Below are 19,368 nucleotides of genomic sequence, written 5' to 3' on the forward strand. Positions count from 1 at the left end.
GAGCAATGTTTCTGCCATCCAAATCTAAGCCTCTTTAAAGGTGCAGGAGAAGACACATTGCATTTGTGTCTGCAAACCTCCCTAACAATCCAAGCTCCCTTCTTTTGCTTGCACACTTGAGAGTCCTATCAATCTCATGAGAAGGACACCATCATCCCCACAGGATCAAACACAGTATTTTCCATGGGGAAGCCTGTTTGGAACACTGCCTCCTACATCATGGTGCCCTAATGCAACTAAATGTACGATTCAAATGACATTTGGTCTTGTTGATGGCAAAAAAAAAAAAAAAAAAAAAAAAAAAAGAGATTATTTTAACTTTCTAGGGGAATTACTGCATTTATTTTGGATAAGAGTTTCAAAGAAAACATACTGCCAACAATAAAGTGAGCTTGCCATCCAGAAGAAATTAGATACAAATCTCAGATCCATGCCAGGATTTCATCTATGCTTTTCTTCAACAGAAAGCAAAGGATATTTATTTTTTATTCACGTGCTTGTCTCCACAACTTCAGAGCTTTTTTCTTTGGGAAGCTGGGCTGTACCTAACAAATAGAGGGGAGCCATCAGTTGCCATGGGCACTGCTTAGCTCTGGTGTTACTTGTAGACACAAACTATTGTACTGCCCAGGGAAAGGTTATCCATCTCTAGAAGTCTCACTGCACATCAGCTGAGAACTCTGCCTTATTGCTGTGACTGGAAGAATGACTAACAAATAACTATTACTATGGTAATGATATTATAGCTGGTGGTTCTCTAGCAAAGTCTCTGAGTAATAGAAGAACTGTAGGGCTGAGTTTTTATTGCTACTTGTTAGCTGTGCATGGAGAAAGAAAATTCCCTTAGGAAAATTCTGAGACTTTTCTGAGAGCTGTTTCATAGCAGCTCTCACTCGCCTTTCTTTCTCATAAATGCACACAGTGTGAACTGTGAAAACAACATAGATTATGTCAACTAGTTTGTTTTGCTAGACTAGACTGATGCTGTAAGTTCAACATTTTTATTGCTTTAGCAGGAAAGAGAATTTCAAGCAGAAAAAAATAAATCTAATAATCTATTCAGAGAAGCCATAAGCTACCATTATCCAGTAGTATCACTGAGATGCCTCTATAATGCATAATCCATAACAGTAAGAGTGATGCCAGACTGCACTTTCCTGAATGAAATGAGAATGAACCATAAACACTCACATGAATCTTTGGGGGGATATCTCATTACTGCAGGAGATAATGGCCAATATTGCATGCAATTTTCTGGTTTTAAATGATAGTAAACTGTCAGTAAGAGCCTAATACTAATAAGAAACTATTCCTTTGCCAGAAGGATTGCTCCTTGTAGTTTATCCTGTGTTCCCTGCAGTATATGTTTTCTATAACATTTCTGTTGAAGCTGAAAAACAATATGTGATTGCATGCTGTATTGTTATAATTTGAGCCCCTGGGTACTGTGTTAGTGATGAGATTTTCTTTAAGCACTACTCTTTTATAGTTCTTTCAAAAATATTATCATCCTCAAATTTCCCCAGAGAATTTTAATTATTACGAGTACAGCCTCTACCAAATGCTGTTGATTCAAACAGTCAGAATTGAATCACAATAAAGGTGTTAAAGAAGTGGCATGGTGTGAGTGCAGTAAGATACAGTTTTAATTTTTTTTTCTCTCACATTAAATTTGCCCGTAGTCTTGGACAAACCTTAGAATTGCCTTCTTTCTAGGGTATGCTAAGACATGTTTATAGAATCTCAAAATTATCATCAAGGTTGAAAGAGACATTCGGGATCATCCAGTCCATGTGTCCACCCAGCACTGCCACTCTAACACCTAACCCACATCACCCAGAGCCAGAGGCCTCATAAACACCCCAGGGATGGTGACCCCAACATCTCCCTGTTTCAACAGGGCAGCCTGTTTCATTGCCTTAACACATTAACACTGATTTATTATTTTTTTCTAATATGTAATCTGAATCTCCCCAGTTTCATCTTAAGGCCATTCCCTCTCGCCCTCTCACTGCAGGCCCGGTAGAAGAGACCGGCCCCGCATGGGTACAGCCTCCTTTCAGGGGCTTGTAGAGAGCCATGAGGAGCCCCCTGAGCCTTCTCCTCTTGGAGGTTCCCCCCTTGAGGGAAGAAGCCTTTCCTTGATTTTTTTCCTCAGTCTTAACCTTCACCCACCAACCTGACTAAACTGTACTGAGACAGCCCCCAGCCTTCTCTCTGGGCTGCCACTAATCCGTAGGACCGGCACTCGCCGACCGCAGACTCCTTTCCCACGCTGGCTAGCCCTGAGCTCCGGGAGGGTTGGGCGGAGGGCGGCGCTGAGGGCCGTGCCCGCCCTCCCGGGCCGGCGGTGCGGAAGCGCAGGCGGCCGGGGCTGCGTCCCCGCCGGACCCCGGGGGGCGGAGCGAGAGCCCGGGCACGGCGGCATCCTCCGGCGCGGCCATCGCCGGGCTGCTCCATGGAGAAGCGGGGCCCGGTGCTGCACATCGTGGTGGTGGGCTTCCACCACAAGAAGGGCTGCCAGGTGAGGGGGTGCGGGTGTCCCTCGCCTCTCCGCTCCGCTCCTGCTTCCTGCCGGCCCTCCCGCGGTCCCCTCCCCCGCGCCGAGCGGCGCCTGCCCGGCTGCGGGAGCCGCCGCCGGAGGGGCGCGTCCCGCGGGGCCGGGGGGCTTCGCTCTGCTCAGGGGGCGGTGAAGGACGGGCTGGGAGCCGGCGAGGCCCCGCTTGGCCGCGGCCTCCCCCGGCCGGGGGATGCCTGGCTGGGCCGTGACTCGGCTCGCCCCGGGCAGTTCGTGGTCGTGGAGCTGCCTCCATTCCCGCCCCGCCTCGGCGCTCCGCCGGCAGCGAGGCGGAGCTCCGGGAGTGAGGGGCACCGTGGCACCGTGTCTGTTTCGAGTCGTGCGTGCTTGATGCGTTCAGACAGAGAATCCTGAGGAAAAGACTCCAAATGGTGTTTTAATCTACCTTCCTCTATCCCTGCCGACCCATCACTGAGTGCTCAGGTATATCTTGTACCAAACAGCCCCAGGGTAATAAGCCTGTCCTGGATTTAAGTTTTCTTTGCCTGTCTCTTCCCTGCTTTCATAGATGCTTGACTGCTTCATGTGGCCTGTAAGGTAGAAGGATTTTATGTCATGTATTTCATAGCTGGTTTATGTTGTGGTTGTTTTAAATTTTTTTTAACCCTTGAAGCAGGAGATGCGATTGCCCAGCTGGGCTGCCCACACAGTTGCTTTGCTATGACAAGAGCAGATAGACATAATGTTGGATTTCCAGTGAGTCTTCTTCCGTAGTGAGTTCTTGGCATTTATAAAAATTGCTAAGACATAATCAATGTGATGGCTGTTGTTACACAAGGGTTCATCTGACATAAACACATTCCACACAAGATAGCTGAGAATTAAATTATTGCTTCAACAAAAAATCCAAGCGCAATTCCTCAGAGGCTAAGGTGCAGTAACTCAATTTCATGAGTTTGTGTTCATGTGCATGGTTTTCAAGTGCATCCTTTCTCCTCAGGGTGTCTGGGTGCTGTTCACATGTGGATGGTCGCAGGATCAGTTCCTGTGAAGTAATTAGATCATCTGGGTTGTGAGGTTTGTGATATTTATCAGGCACTTTCTTGTCAAACACTGTTACAAGATGAGCCTTAGTTGGATATCTGTAGGAGGAAGAGCATATTTTTGCCCTCTCCTTGTTGTTGGCCTCTTGGAAAAGACTAGGCTTTTGTTTCTTCTGTTCTTCTGGAGTGTATATTAATTTTATTGCACATTAAGTGGTGTTGATGCAAGGAAAAAAAAGGAAAAAACCCCAAACAAACCGCTAAACTATAAATTAGTAGCATTGATTTTTTTTTTATTGCCAGTAAAATGTTTATAGAAGTTCATTTTGAAGTGTTGTCAAAAATTAGGTTGGAATACCTCTGAACTGAAGTTTTCTTTATCTCAAGAAATGATGTGGAGCAGCTGGAGAGGAAGTCAGTTTGGGAAGGGGACAAGGTAGCTGAGTCACAGGGAGGAGAACTGCAGGAATAAAGTGACAGCAGTAGAACCACAATCAGGCTTGAATCTAATTTTAAATGTATCCTACTTCTGACTTGGCAGATTTTTTACTGAACTCTGGAGAACGTTTCCTGAAAGAGCTGGAGGTGAGGAGTGGCACAGCTATAGCCTAATGAGTTTGACATCAGTAGTATGCAAGACTCCAGGGAATTTGTGAAGGAAAGAATTAATTAACAACATGAAACTAAGTAGACTGAGTCCTATGTGCATTTGCTAAAGATAGATCATGCTTGACTGACCTGCATCTTTTGTAAGAATAAGTGATTGAATTCCTTTCTCTGTGAAAGAAATGGAGTTGCTCTAATCTGCTGGGAACTTGATAACAGATCACACTTATTCTTAAGGCAGAGATACAAGAGAATTAGTGCAAGAGCTGGTACTTGGGTAAAGAGTAGTATGAAGGAGAGGAAGCAGAAACAGATTTGAGTCAGAAGAGGAACCATTGGTTTTAAAGGTACTTGCAAGAAGTGTTTCTCAAGATTAAAAGTGGTGCTGGTATTGTTTACACCATGAAGTTGAACTATGATAGGCAAACTTGAGGAATCAGTATTTCAAAGGAAGTACTGGAAAGTTGTGCAAGAGCTGGACAATAAGGAATACTGGATTGATAAAAGTGGGGTGCCTTATGAAGTTGTGCAATGGGAATAAGTAATAACAGTATAAACTTGGGAATTGACACAGAGAAATGCCTGGAAGAGAAATGAGACCACATGTGATCAAGGCTAAGTCACCAAAGTAGTGTGATTTGAGGGCAAGAATGGCAATGTATGTAATCCTATTGTGTGATAAAATGTTTATCAATGCATGTAAATTCTGATCCACTTTTCAGAGAAAGGGATTTGAATTCTCTCTTTCAGAACTGGATGAGATAGTCCCTGGGCAGTCTGTATTAAAGGAGAATGTAGAAGAGCTTCCCTAGCTGGGCTAGCAAAGTAGATTTGGAGGCTGCATTCACCTCTGTAGGTACGGGAACATTCTTCCCTTTTCCTCTCCTGCCTCTTCACAACTGGTGAGCAGAGGCAGTTGTGGGAAGCTGAAATGGGGAACTGAGGTGACCAGAAAAGCAAGCCTTGTTTTGGTGGGTTGCTTTTGAGGTAGTTGTTTCACAGGTTCTGTTTGCCAGATGCACAGCTGCAGAGGACAGACACAAGGGCACTAGAGGACCAGTGAGGGTGAATCACATCTTTTGACGTGCTGGCCACATTCCTTAGGATGCAGCCCAGGATGTGGTTGGCTCTCTTGGCTACAATGTGCAAAGTGCACGTGTCTGGCTCATGTTGAGTTTTTGGTCAACCCTCACCCCCAAATCCTTCTCCACAGGGCTGCTCTCAATGACCTTTAAAGTATTGATAATGGCCTTTGAAGTGTTCATTGAAACACTGCCTTACATGTAGTTGCATTCCAAGAACTGTTGGAAAGTTAACCATGAGGAAGAGAAACCACATGTTTAATCTAAATGAGTGTTGGCACAAGAACCAGTGGATAGGAACTGTCTGAGCATGTGCTGCAGACTGCATACTGGAACTGTGAAGTGCAGAAAAGCAAGGAGCACTACAGCAGTGCTCAAATGGACATCACTCAGAGTGAATTTGGAAAGCTTAAGATGGAAAGATCATAGAGCTAGGCTGCCTAACAGGAATCCACCTGGTTTGCCTGAGAAGGCTCCTTTCAGTTTCTGTTCCCACCTCTTTTCTCTGTAGTCTTACTAGGAAATGCATGTGAGGTTAGGATTTCTATGGATTTCTTGATGCTAGGTTCTTTCATTAGCTGCCTTTGCTTCTGAAGCTTCATCACTTGAAATGTACAGCTCTTCCTTTTGGTTAACTTAAAGTGTGTATCATGTAAAGGCTTTGATGTGCCGTTTGGAAATGTATAGGAATATCTTTTTCTTTCACAGACTTGAAAAACAATCCATATGCGTTTGTTTTTGAAAGAGGAGAGTCAGAGAATCTCTGTGTGCCTTTGGACTGGGAATATGAATGCCACAATTGTTCCTCATGCTCCTTTCAAGGGGTGACTGTTTAACTGGGGGTCATTTTTGCTGGAATGTAAGATACAAAGTGAAGTTTTTCCATGTGTACATTGTTAAGTCTGGAGATCCAGTTACCTAGGCAGTTGTTAAAAGCTTGGGAGTTGCCACTCACTGTTGGGAAGGCTTTCTGTTATCTGAAAAGGAAAGCACTAAAAGTTGTGAACACATTGGGAGGAGTTTTCTCTAGCAAGTATGGAGTAAATGTTTGGAGAACCTGCAGGCTTTTGTTTGTCTACATGAGCAGATTGCCATGCTGTTTCTTTGGACCCCTTAGTAGTTACTGAGTTGAACTGTGAATCCAAGGAGATATGCAAACAGTGCTGGTTGCTGTCTCTGCTAAGGATTAGAGGTAGTTATGGCAGTGTCCAGAGAATGGGAGGAGAAACTTGGCTACAAACTGCTAGGTCCACCTAGTGTTTGACACACTTTCAACAGGCCCATTAAGGAAGGGAATGGCAATTGGCAGGAAGCAGGAGTGGTGACAAGTTTCTTGGCTTTGTAAGTGCTGGCTGACTTATTATGGGAACCTTCCTCAGTGAGTCATTAAATAGTAAATGTCCCACAGTGGGCAGAACTCATGGGCAGTATGCATTCAATCATGGTCTTTATGCATCTGAAATGAAATTACAAACATTAAAAATTCCTTTTTTGATTCCTCTTTGCTATGGATAAGAGGAATAGCCTCAGGAAAAAGTAACAGCAAAACCAGTGCTTCATAGTTGCTCAAACTCTTGCCCGTAAATGTGAAACAGTTTTGGTGTAGTAGGAGTTCTGCACACTTCTCAGGCTCTGTAGGACTCAAGGCACAAAAGCATTGGGGCACAAAGTGACAGTCAGGTAAGTCTGCCACAGAAATGGTGTGATGTGTTTTGGGGTGTCTGTAGCTGCTCAGCTCATTACCTACTGCAGCAGGTTCTGTTCATCTGCTGCAGTGTAGAGTGGCAAGTGATTCAGGACTAATTGTACCTTTCTACTGGAGCAGCTGAAAACAAATTCCTCAGTAGTTTTGAGGAACTGTAGTAGTGAGTGACTAGTGATTTCAGAGCAAAAAAGGAGAAAGCTTTTTTTTGGAATAATGAAATACTTTCCCTCATTACAAGCAAGTGATAAAGCACCTGATTTGCCTTACAACGCTTTAATTTTTGAAAGCATTAACTAGTGTGGAAGGTCCTTACCTACCTTGTAATAAAAGTCTTAAGCAAAAATGCAACTTGTACAGACCTGAACTAGAAAATACATGGAAAGACCTTTGATTTATAGTCATGGTAGAAGACTGAAAGTCCTGAGGTGCAGTTCTCCCGTTGTGATCACGTGTGCTGTGACCGTCACTTGAGCTCTGTCTCCAAGCTTTATTTACATGGAGAAGCAGAGAGATAATAGTCTCTGAGGGTGTAGCAGGACTTAAAATATCACGAGTACTCTAGAAATAATTCATTTTGAAGGCAGAGTTAAAATGAGAGCTGATGTATTTGTAAAGGAGAGGACGGAAACATTTCAGCAAAGCTGGAAAAACCTGTGGGTAGGAGAGCTAGGTACAAATCCCTGTAAACCCCCTGGCTGGTTGCTGAGATAGGGCATGGTCCTTTTGCTGCTGCAGTGCTTGACCTGCCTTCTCCTGATGCTGCAAGGCTTCTGAGCTAATCACACCTGAGTGAACTCGGGCACTGTGTCACCAGCAGTGAGGCCATACAGAATCTCACTTTATTTGCTGCAAGGCCCACCTTTTTTGCACTTGCTCAACTGAGCAGTTGAGCACATCACTGCTGACCTTGTGCAGCAGGTGACCATTGTCTCATGTACCCTCTTAAGAGCTTAAAATTATTCCACTTTACTCTTGGCTCTCTTTAATATATGCATTTCTTACTGTGATGTGGGAAAAAAATTGGATTGTGAGTGGTAGGAAAATGAGGAAGTGCCATGTGTGTCCTGGAGTGCTCGCACTGCCGGTCGGTTTTGTTTGCCTGAGATCTTTGATCTGTGAAATAACGGCAGTGTATCCTGACCCACTTCTCTGTACTTCTGTGGAGAATGACGTTTCAAACTCCCACAGACATGGCAAGGGATTACTGTAAATACCAAAAGGCAAATTTCCATGGAATCCTAAAGTTTGCTGTAAGGATCTTCAAGGTACTGAACTTCATAGCATAAATGTGATGCCTGCTTCCTCCAAAGTAGTGTCTGAGTGCTTGTATGTGTGAGACTATTTTTGTGTGGACTGTGCTTGAAGAGCAGTCCCCCTCTCTTGCCTGACCAGAGGTTTTCTTCTTGGCATGCAAAGGAAACCTAAGATCAGGAATGAAACAGCTGATACCCAGTTTAAGAGAGGAGCCTGAATATAATACCTGAGAGGGGAGAATGTCCTTTAATTCTTCCTGGATTGTGTATGTGATCTTCATCATTTGAGAGCTTCAAATACTTGAGCTCTGGAAGGTGGTGCTTGTTGTGATCTGCAGAAATTGGCACCTGACATGGCCTGAGCAGTCTGTGCACATGGCCTTTTTCCCAGGTGCCTGGGAAGGAGGTGTCTTTGAGCAGAAATGTTGGCAACTTAGGCTTGACTTTGGAGGATTGGGAGATGTCTAAATAATGAGCAAGGTCAGTCTGCGCTTCTTATCAGCTCTTGTGAACCTGCCCACATTTCCAGGTCTGCTGCACTCTTGATTGTAGCATGTTTTTTTAAGAGGGAAATACTGAAGTTGTTCTCTTCCATAGATTCCATGGGTGGGAAGTTTCAGGGGAAAACTTTCCAGCCTGTCTTAGTCCCTGTTTTGTTTGCTGCCTTTCTTCTAAGACTCTGCTTTACTGGAGAATTATTTTTTTCCCTTCCTGATCTTTGTCACTCCAGTAGTTGCTGTGATTCTCTTAGATGTGCTTGATGCTCTTAAACATGCAAGTGAAGTGTATGCTTTGTTGTGTTTAAATTCCCAGTGTCTTTGTTTCAGGGGAGCACAGCATGCAGGTATTATGCAATAGGTAATCTTGTCTAGTGATTAAACAAGATCTTGTTAATGGAACAACAGAAACAAAAATAAGTTGAAAAGGAACTAAGCTGGAATCAAGCTGAATTGCTTTGTTCCTATTTCTATTGATGATAACCTATAAACATTAGCACAATTCCTTTGATTTTGTTCCCTGCTTTAATAATATTAAAGCACTTTAAAGGACCACTATGAGCATGAAATCTTCTAATAAAGTTAATCATAGCATACATCAAGTATCAAAGATTAATCTTTTGTCTAAAATATGTGGATTTTATGCTCAACAGTGTGTAACTTTTAAAGAGGCTTTTAGCTTTTATTTGTAAGGCTACTCTAATTGGCATGGGGTGCTAATAATTTTAAATACACAATGAATTGCTGGTACACATGTACTTCTGTAAACAATACTGCAGATTCTGATCTCTTGTGTAGCGTTAATGATGAGTTCCATTTTTTGCATAACTGTTGAATCCACTTATATAATACTTGGTGTTCAGTGTTCAAGAAAAACTTTGTGGTATGGTTGATTAGTTTGTTTCTTTATTTTGTTTCTTTGTCTAGTTTTTCAAAGAACCCTTTACTTTGATAATCCTGCAGTCGCTTCTGTGAAGTGCTGCCCGGGAAGTGAAATATTCCATACTGAAGGAAGGATTCCATACTGGATATTTTTTCCATAGTTGCCCTGATATGCAAGTTGAGAGAAGGTTCCTGAATACCCATTTGCAGTTATGTAATGCTTCCCATAGTCACCACACTTAACTTTCATCTTATGATTTGTCTGTTCTTTGTTTGTGTCTTAACATCTGACTGGTTATTTAAATATCCTGTGCCAGGAATCTCAGCCTTTCTCTTGAATAAGTGAATGAATGCCAAGTCAATAAAGCATGTATTTCTGTACTTCTGCTGCACCTTTCATTTCCCTGTTCAGAATGTTTTCAGACAGTGACTTGGGCTCTTAGCACTAGAGGTGGCAATGTAATTTACATACAGGTAGAATAGAGGGAGGTTCAAAGCTATAAAATCACTGAACAGAGGTCACTCCAGCGGGAGTAAATTGGAACTTGCAGGTCTCCACTTTGTGTTCCCTGTCCTAATATCACCTGAATTGATGATCTGTGCCTAATTTTGGTAATCCATTTTATAGCTTGTATGAGGTGCTGAATTAATACCCCTAGGCAGCATGCTGTTTCTAAAAGCAAAGCAAGTTGTGGTGGGTACAAGATGTGAAAGCAAGTTCCTTGCTGCCCCAGCCTGCCGGGGGGCAGGACATGGGGCTGGCTGCCTGCTTCCTTGGGGTCACTGAGAGCAGAGTGGTGTGTTCTGTGCTTCATTGTGTTACTGTGTTTGTGCACCTTCTCAGCCTCGTGTGTGGCAGTGAACCAGATTTGCTGCCTCTCAGGAGTAATTCTGATGTTAAAACTTGTGAGGAAGGAGCAAATTGACTAAGAGCAGTTCTGGGCCCTTCAGATGTCCTGTGGCAAAGAGCCTGAATGCTTGTTGGCTCCTAAGGCCAAGTGATGGCTCGCTTGGACTGCATTGGTTCAGCAGTAGGTGCTGGGTGTGTGACACTCAATGGCTGTTTCTAAACCCATGAGTCCAAGTGCTTAGAAGTGTGCTGGCTGTCCTGGTCCTTACATTTTCCCGGGGGAAGGTGGATTCAGTGTAGCATTTGTCAACTTGTTGCCACCTCCTTGCTCTTTGGAGCCACGGCCGAGCTGAGGAAAGGCTGCATGCCTGAGTCTCGTGTGAGCTGTGAGTGCTGTCCCTGGAGAGGGGAAATGCCACAGTCCTTGTGGCTGGGTGTGCTCATCAAGAGCCAGGGGGCACCAAGATGGGCATTAAGAGCTGATCTGTGGGTGAACAATTGGCTGCTGCTGACTCCAGTCTGCCCTGGCTGCTGGGTTGGACAGGCATCTTTGTTAGGGGTAGAGATTGGGGTGCCCTCGCTTGTTTAGTCAGGGAAGCTGCTCTCTCTTGCCAGAATTCATCTTGTATGAGTTCTTGCTTTCTGTAATGTATAAACCTTGTCTTCATGGCACAGAATTCCCTAGCAAGTCCCCTTGGCTGGAATGGTTGCAGTAGTATTAAGTTCTTTTTCTGGGCAGAGTGTGTGTGTCTCTTTGAAGAGACTAATAAGAGCCAAACTTCCAAAGCACAGTATTGATATAGGGCTTGAACTCTATGACTATAGAAATAAAGTGTTAAATAATTGGAAAGAGTGCTTAGAATACATGCTAGCGTGGCATTGAAAACAAAGGTTTTGGTGTTTCAGGTTATTTTATCTTTTAAGGGCCTCAGTAAGAGTCAGAGCTTTGCTAACCTAGTCAGAGGTTTTGAAGCAAATTTGAATGGTGATATTGTGCCTACAGATGGTGCCTTAAAACTTGTGTAAGTGGCCACTCTATGGCTTTAGCAGTATGGAAATGTGAGCAAGTACCAGCTTCAGGAGATGAAAGGATAGAAGCAACTATGCCCTGCCTCCTGCTAATACAGGGATTTCTTTTGCTGTTGCTATTTGTGTATATAGTGTATTTAAAATATATATTTATATAAGTATATATTATATGTATACTTCATATATATTTTTGCATGCATATATACATGTATTATACATAGTAGTTACAAATATTCATATTTATATAAATCTATAACATATATTTAAAACTCCGCTGTTAGACGTCATTATATTACTGCACAGGCATTATTGTAATGTGAATGGGCTCTTCAGCTTGCAGATCCTGATCTGTAGGTTCTGCTGTGCAAAAATGGGGGAAGTTTGTAATTTAAATTCAATTGTTACATAAGTAATAAATAGTTCTTAGTGCTGAAAGACAAACAATGCTCTTAGATTTTCATTTGGCTGTGTGCTGCAGTTGTTATGGTGACTCAGATAAGGTCATTGCTGTGCTGTTCTCTGGGTCTGGCTATGCTAGGACTAATAAATTATGAAAACTGATTTTAGAAATCCCTACTTTGAGTGAAGAACAAATACTGACTTATTTATAAAGAGGTATCAAGTTTTAGGTGTAATTTTTATCTATTGGGGTTTTTTGATTACTGCTGCATAGTTATACTCTCTTTAGCATACTTCTGCCTTTCTTTTTTGGAGAGGAGGGCTGGTATCCTTGAAATTAATTGTGTTGTAAGGATTTTTGAAAGGAAAAGATTCTCTAAATAGAAATGTAATTAGTGGGTTCTGCTGATCTCCTTTTCTTCATTTCAAGCAATTATCCAACCTGTTTTTTGCAGTTGAAGCAATGGGAGAAATCAAAGCAATTGTTTAGAGGATGGAATGGATTTGCTTCCTGTAAATTAGATTCTATAACTTACTGAAAGTATCCTGAGTCTTTAAATAACACTGTCATTCTAAAGATGTCAGATTTTTTAGAGATTAAATAATCTCTCCATTGTATCAATGCAAAAACTTACTTGGGTCCAGATGTTTTTTCATAACTTATCTGAAGATAAATCTACCAAAATACCTGTTATACTAAAATGGAGACCTTATATTGTGACTATAATTCAAATGTGATAGTAGATGAAGTGAGCAGGGTGGGAAGGTTATACTGACTTGCTAGAACATTTTAAATTATCACTGTTTGGTGCTCACTGATGATTCTACTTTGATTAACAAGCAATTTTCACAGATAAGGAGAACAAGCTTACCTGAGTGTAAAATTAATGCCAACTGCCTGTCAAATGTTTGAGTGCAGTAGTTTAGCTGGACATGCCCATATATTTGGAAATCCCTTTTTTATCAGTGTCCTTTTTAAACCTCTCTTCTTATTGTGTACTTGCAATTTAGTCAAAGACACTATCAATGCATTTTTCTTAAACAACTATCATGTTAATTCCTAGACGTAGAAACTTAAATGTATTTTTCCTTGTCTGCCCTCATGTTTTCTTACTGTGACTTAATGAATGTGTAGTAAATTTATTCTGGCTAGGAAGTACCTTTAAAGAGAAGGAACAAAACCAAATTGCTTTGATTTTTTTTTTCTCCCCACTAGAATTGTGTGTTCATTGGTGCTTTGCATCCAAACTGTTAGGTTCAATGCAAACTGCATTTTAAAGGTTAGTTAATGCAGCAGAATTCCAGAAAAATAAAAAATGTTAGTTCCAGAAATTCAGTTGTACTTCTGTTTAAGGAGTTCTTATAAACTAGATTTTATTTTAATAATCAATCTTGATGATTTACAAGAGTTGAAGTATTCTGTGTAGTGAAGAGCACAGTTATTTATTTCTCCCCTAAACCTCAAGACAATATTCTGTGTTGTTTGTAGTTCTGAAATCCATCAGGACCCATCTGCTTAGAGAACATGACAGTTTGCACAGGCAAAAAGCATTGCCATCAAAACCCCTTGACAGGCCTGACCAATATTTCCAGCTGGAACGGAGATCCCTGACACTTGGAAGAGGAAGAAATGCATGGAGATACTAGTTCATGTTTTATGTAGTTTATTTTGAAGTCTCTCAGGAGTTCAGCTTTGAATTGAATTTCATCTTGTTGAGGAGTCTTCTTTAATTCAATTAAGGTGGCAAAAACCTGTAAAATTTTCTCTGGCAGTCAGCTCTAAAAACTTGTGTGTATATCTTTGTTCCTGTTGACCACTGGGCTTTTACATTTTATTTCTCATATTTGCAGGCATTTGTGTAGTGATACATATATTAATGACATTTAAGTGACAGGGACATTTAAGTGCATGTTTATGCATGCACATGCATATGTGGATGGATTTACATCACAAGCCGTTATATTTAAATAAAAAATGAGCTCCTCTTTCTTCATTCTGTGAAGAGAGTGAAAAAGAGGTATGAGACAGGTCTCTTCAGTAGTCCCATCTCTTCCCCATGTCATGGTTTGTCTTGGGTTTAAGATGGAAAATGATAAGAATATAACTTTATAAGTTGCCTTCCCTAGGAGCACTGCTCTGTAATTTGCACACACAGGCTGGGAAGGGTTTTGCTGAGACTCTAGTTGTTTGAAAACTCAGAACTGATAGAACTGAAATTCTGTTTACCCCATTATTGCCACCTCTATACATGTGCACTGCTCAGTTAATTTTCAAAAACTATGAGGTTTTAGCCATTTTTGAAGGCTGCTCAATATTCTTATAGCACTTTGGTTTTGAAATAATGGTTTCTTTCCGTGCAAAGGATTCCTAACTGCAATTGATGCAAGTCTGCAAATTGAGCTGGAGAAATCAAGCAGAACATCTAGAGGATGGGGAACAGTTAGGGTGAGTTTCATTTGCATTAAGTCAGTCATCTGCAAATTAGACTTAGAGCTAGCTCTCTTCAGAGATGGTCAAAAGAAACAGATCAGATGAATCACCCTCTGCAGGTGTTTGTTTCCTCTGACTTTGCAGAATGCTTAAGAAAACTGCCTCGGAGATCTTGCTTTTTGACATACACTCAGCTGACATGACTCCCACCTGCAATGACTGCTTATTTGATATCAAAAAGTCAAACTTTCTCATCACTGGGAACTGTTAAGTTGGAGGAAGGATGGAAAGAAGTGCTTCAGGGCATTGCCTGCTCTTCCTGCTGTTGGATTGTTCCTTTTCCTGTTTCTTTGTTACTTCCATGCTTTGGGTACTTCAGCCAGCAGCAATTCTATTAAATGACGTGAATGTGGTTCCTCCTTAGAAACCAGGGTATGTCCTATATGGATCCTCTTGGGGAGGAGGAGAAATAATAGTATGTCATAATGTAAATCAGGACTATCATAAAGTGTAAAATAGAGTATTTAAGGCCACTTAACTCAGGCAAATCAAAACTAAAATTGCTTTTGTAATCTTCTCTCATATACACACACATGCATACAGAGATTTATAATCAAACCGGTTTTTGAAAGAAGACAACTAATAGAAAACAAGATTATCATCAGTGTTATTAATGCCTGTACAATTTCGTGAATTTGGAACTGACAGAACCTGCAGAAATCCCTGTTGCTGGGATTATCTGATAGCAACAGAGGTGTTGATAGCATATTGTGAGCTGGAACAAAGTAGTTCTTCGACAAATTTCACACTCTATAAAGAACACAGGAGCCAGATTTCTCAGCTTTATTCTGCTCTTTAAAAAGGAGTGTTCCTTACTGAATACATGTTTTTCATGGAGCTTGAGTCCTCTTACCCATCTTTCCTTTAAATTTGTCTCCTAATTCATTATTTGGCTGCAGTGCAAAATACAGTGGTAATTCTGAAGGTGGTTGGAAGCAATGATGTCTTAAATCCTTAAAGTGTTTCCTTGTCAGGAACGATGCATTGAAGGTATTTGCTGGAATCTAAGGGAACTCAGGGTTTCTTCTGTATTTGTTAGAAAGAAACTCCTCCAGAGGTGAATTTGAATCCCTCTCTGTTGGCCATGCAGTGAAATAAAATACCCAAGTCAGGACCTAAGTGTAGATGCTCCTTGACTATCTGTGTTTTAAACTTAGTAACTGTGCTATATTTATTGCTGAAGTTACTCCTGCAAGATTCTAGTAATAATTTTGTAAACATTGTTTTCAGCCAGCCACTTTGAATCTGAACATCAGCAAAAGGTATGATACTGCAGACATTTATGTGACGTTTCTACCATTTTAATTTTATCTACCATTTTAGTTTGGTGATTTGAAAAGGATAGCAGGGAATTCTCAGGTTGTATGTGCATACTAAGTGGCAGACAGTTTCTCTGCTCCTTGTATGGATGCTAATTCCAGTGTTTGTCTCTCATTTAGAAATCTTTTTTTTTCTTAGGGGCATGTTTTGTTTAAAAGGCTCTCTGGATTCCTCATAGTTACAGGGGGTTACAGGGGTGGCTTCTCTGAGAGGCTGCCAGAAGCTTCCTCCATGTCTGACAGAGCCAGGGAGAGACTCAGGGCTGGTCAGTGCCCGTCAGGGGTGGTGGTAGCTCCTCTGGGTTCCTGTGTTTGAGAAGGAAGGTTATTGCAGAGCAGCAAATTACAGCCAGAGAAGAGAGGAGTGAGAGTATGTGAGAGAAAGAGCCCTGCAGACACCAAGGCCAGTGAAGCAGGAAGGGCTGGAGATGCTCCAGGCCCGGGAGCAGAGATTCCCCTGTGGGCTGCCATGAAGGCCACAGTAAGGCATGGCTGACCCCCTGCAGCCCAGGGAGGTCCATGGAGGAGCAGAGATCTCCTTGTAGACACCCCCATGGCAGAGCAGGCAGAAGCCTGAGGGAGGCTGTGGCCCCATGGGAACCCTGTGCTGGAACAGGCTCCTGGCAGGACTTGTCACCCCAGAGGGGACCTGCACTGGGATCTGTTCCTGAGGGACTGCACTCTGTGGAAGGGACCCACCCTGGTGAGCAGTTCATGAAGAACTGCAGCCTGTGGCAAGAACTCACTTGGGAGAAGTTCATGGAGCAGTCTGCTGGGGGAGGGCCCCCATGCTGGAGCAGGGGAAGGGTTGCTCCCTCTGAGGAGGAGGCAGCAGCAGAGACAGCGTCATGTGATGAACTGACCATGAGCCATTCCCGTCCCTCTGCACTGCTGGGGGAGGAGGTAGACAATCAGGAATAAAGTTAAGTCCAGGAAGGGATTAACCCACCCCAGGGTGGGGAGAAAGTATTTTCAAGATTTGGGTTTACTTCTTATTATCTTACTTTGTTTTATTTGTATAAAGTTAATTTCCCCAAGCCAAGTCTGTTTTGCCCGTGACAGTGACTGGTCAGCGAGCCCTCCCTGCCCTTAGCTCAACCCATGAGCCTTTCATTATATTTTCTGTCCCTTACCCAAATGAGGAGGAAGGTGATAGAGCAGCCTTGGTTGCCTCCGGGTGTCCAGACAAGGTCAACCCACCATAACATGGAATAAGAAAACTTGAATTTGATACAAGTAGCAAGGCTGATTTCTCCTGGTGTTTTCTTGTCCTTTGTACCTTTTTGTCAAGTTGGCAACAGTTGCAGACAGTGACATCGTGTGTTAAGGTGAAGAATTTCACTTTTCCTTGGTACTCTCATCTTTCACAGGTTTTTTCTTTTGATGTTATTATTAGTATTATTACTATTCTATTACTACTATTCATTTTTACTATTTTATTATTACTATTTTATTATCCATCAAGTATTATTTATATGCTTGCTTTGTTGTGCTTTTTCTTTTCCATGTGTACATACATTTTACAGCTCACTAGTTATGCTCACTAAATAAATATCCTTGGAGAGAAGTTGCAGTATCAATAAACAGTTTCTTTTACTGAGAAATCTGTGCTTAGACTTTGTTCACTGAATTAAGAAATGCTGTCTGAAAGAGAGTTGGTGGAAGTGGCTGGAAAACCAGAGAGGTCTCTACAGGAAAAGAAGATTGCGCTGTAAAGATGCTGATGGTGGGGTTCTGTGGTGGATGTGTAGTGTAGTGCAAGAAATGGAAAGATTGTCCCTATTTCTAGGAAAAAGGACAATGGCAATTAAATGAAAGGCAAAATTGAAATGCAGGATTTCTTAGTGAAAGAGAAAGGAGATACTTTTGGGCATTGTGTAAAAAATGTTGCAGTCAGGGACATAAAAATATAGGAACCAGTGTTTTGCTGTTAGTACAGTTTCTGAGACAATTCAATGTCTTGCAGGGTAACAGAGAGGCCTGCATGTGTCAGCATTACCCAGTCATGAGCACCTGAAGGGCTGGGAAGTCAAATCTGCTTTCAGGATATGTGTGCCCCAGCAATGACCCCTGCTGTTGTTGCAGGTGTGGCAATGTGCTGCTGGCTCTGTGCACACAGGGAAGAAGATATTCAGCTCTTGGGTGCTGTTTTCTGCTGGAAGATCTCTTTTCATTTCTCTTGAGGGAAAGGAATTAGACTCTAAAAGCCAAATCTGCCCAAGGCCTGTTAGTTAAACCACACAAGTCAGTCTGTGGGTGCATTGAAGGAAGAGACAAGAAATGCTAGTTGGAGGAAAACCATTTTTCCCCATAATATTGATAGGAATAAAGTGCTAGGCTGAATCATAGAGGCTTGCTTGTATGGTAACTGTAATGTATTCTCTCTTTCTCTCCCCTTTGTTTTCATTTGTTTGTTTAGGTTGAATTTTCCTATCCTCCCCTAAAACCTGGAGAAGGACATGACAGCCACAGTTTACCAGAGGAATGGAAGTACTTGCCATTTCTTGCCTTACCAGATGGCGCCCACAACTATCAGGAAGGTGAGAAATGAGAGAGAAAAGCTGTGTGTACTTCTGCTGAAGCCCAAAGAAAAAACCTGATATCTGAACAACTGATCAGTGATTCTTTTTACTTCTTGCACTTTTTGTTGAAGTTGCAAAATACATTAGCAGTGATATATTCCTTTAGATGAAAGTAAAGGTGTATCTCCTACATCCAGATGTTAGTAAAAACTTCAGGGTTACATATCAATTTTGCATAGTTCTAGCACAAAGCAAGGCTGGTGGCTTTCTCAGAAGTTCTTTGAAGGTTGAAGAAACACTCCTCCACTAATTTAGAGGTGCTTAAAAATGAGCTACAAGTCGTGGAAAGCCATGTCAGTATATTGGTGTGAGCTTTAAAAGGGTTTTTGTTGGCAGAATAAAGATAGAAATATCCATTTGGCATATAGTCACCACCAAGTTTGTGGCACTTTAAATTTTTTTAGTATTGCATTTATTCCTTTATTAGCAATTCTGTTTACCCCTGACATTTTTATTTGTGTCCAGTTGTTTCATTTTTTTTTTCTGCACAGCAGACAAGGAAGTCACTTTAAACAGCAAAATCACAGAAACACTTTAATGCTACTTTTAATTTGTTTAGTTTTTTAACATGATATACTTAGTTTCCTTATTGTCCAGCTTTTGGAGATCTCATTTGGAAACAAAAGAAGCTTATCAAAATAGTATCTTTCCTAGCAGCACTAAGAGTGTCTCTGACTGCTCTGGGCCACGATTTTTGCTGAATTTCTGCATTGTTAAATACATTACAAAAAGCAGACAACATTCAAACGTAGGAAAATCAAATGCAGCTGCATTTACCTGCTCTTTCTTGTCTCAGTACCATTCCAGTTAATACTCAACTTTGAGCATTTTTATTGCTGTGCTAGAAGAATATAAATGTTTATTTTTTTGTAAGGACAAAAAAGAGTTGGCAACAAAGGGGAAATATATATCCTTGTGTTTTGTAGGCAAGAATACACATGAACTTGAACCAGGCAAATAGATTTTCTCATCATAATTGTATTTCATTTACTGTAACTTTATTAGATATCTGGTTTTGAGTTTTAAACTAATGCCTATGGGTAGTTACATTTGTGCAAGGAGGATGACTTGGTACAGGAAATCATCATAGAGATTTTCTAAAACCCTAGGGT

General features: G+C 41.7%; 1 protein-coding gene across 1 annotated transcript in view; it reads left to right on the plus strand.

The window, feature by feature from the left end:
• The first annotated feature begins 2,390 nt into the window (after window positions 1–2,390).
• Window positions 2,391–19,368, plus strand: part of AVL9 (AVL9 cell migration associated) — a 42,034-nt gene continuing 25,056 nt past the window's right edge. The window contains exons 1-2 of the mRNA XM_058033526.1: window positions 2,391–2,524; window positions 18,094–18,214. Of these exons, the coding sequence (XP_057889509.1) occupies window positions 2,459–2,524; window positions 18,094–18,214 (187 nt within the window). The 5' untranslated portion in view covers window positions 2,391–2,458. The remainder of the gene's footprint in view (window positions 2,525–18,093; window positions 18,215–19,368) is intronic.

Source organism: Melospiza georgiana, chromosome 1 (genome assembly GCF_028018845.1).
Source record: "Melospiza georgiana isolate bMelGeo1 chromosome 1, bMelGeo1.pri, whole genome shotgun sequence".
NCBI classification, from domain to species: Eukaryota; Metazoa; Chordata; class Aves; order Passeriformes; family Passerellidae; genus Melospiza; species Melospiza georgiana.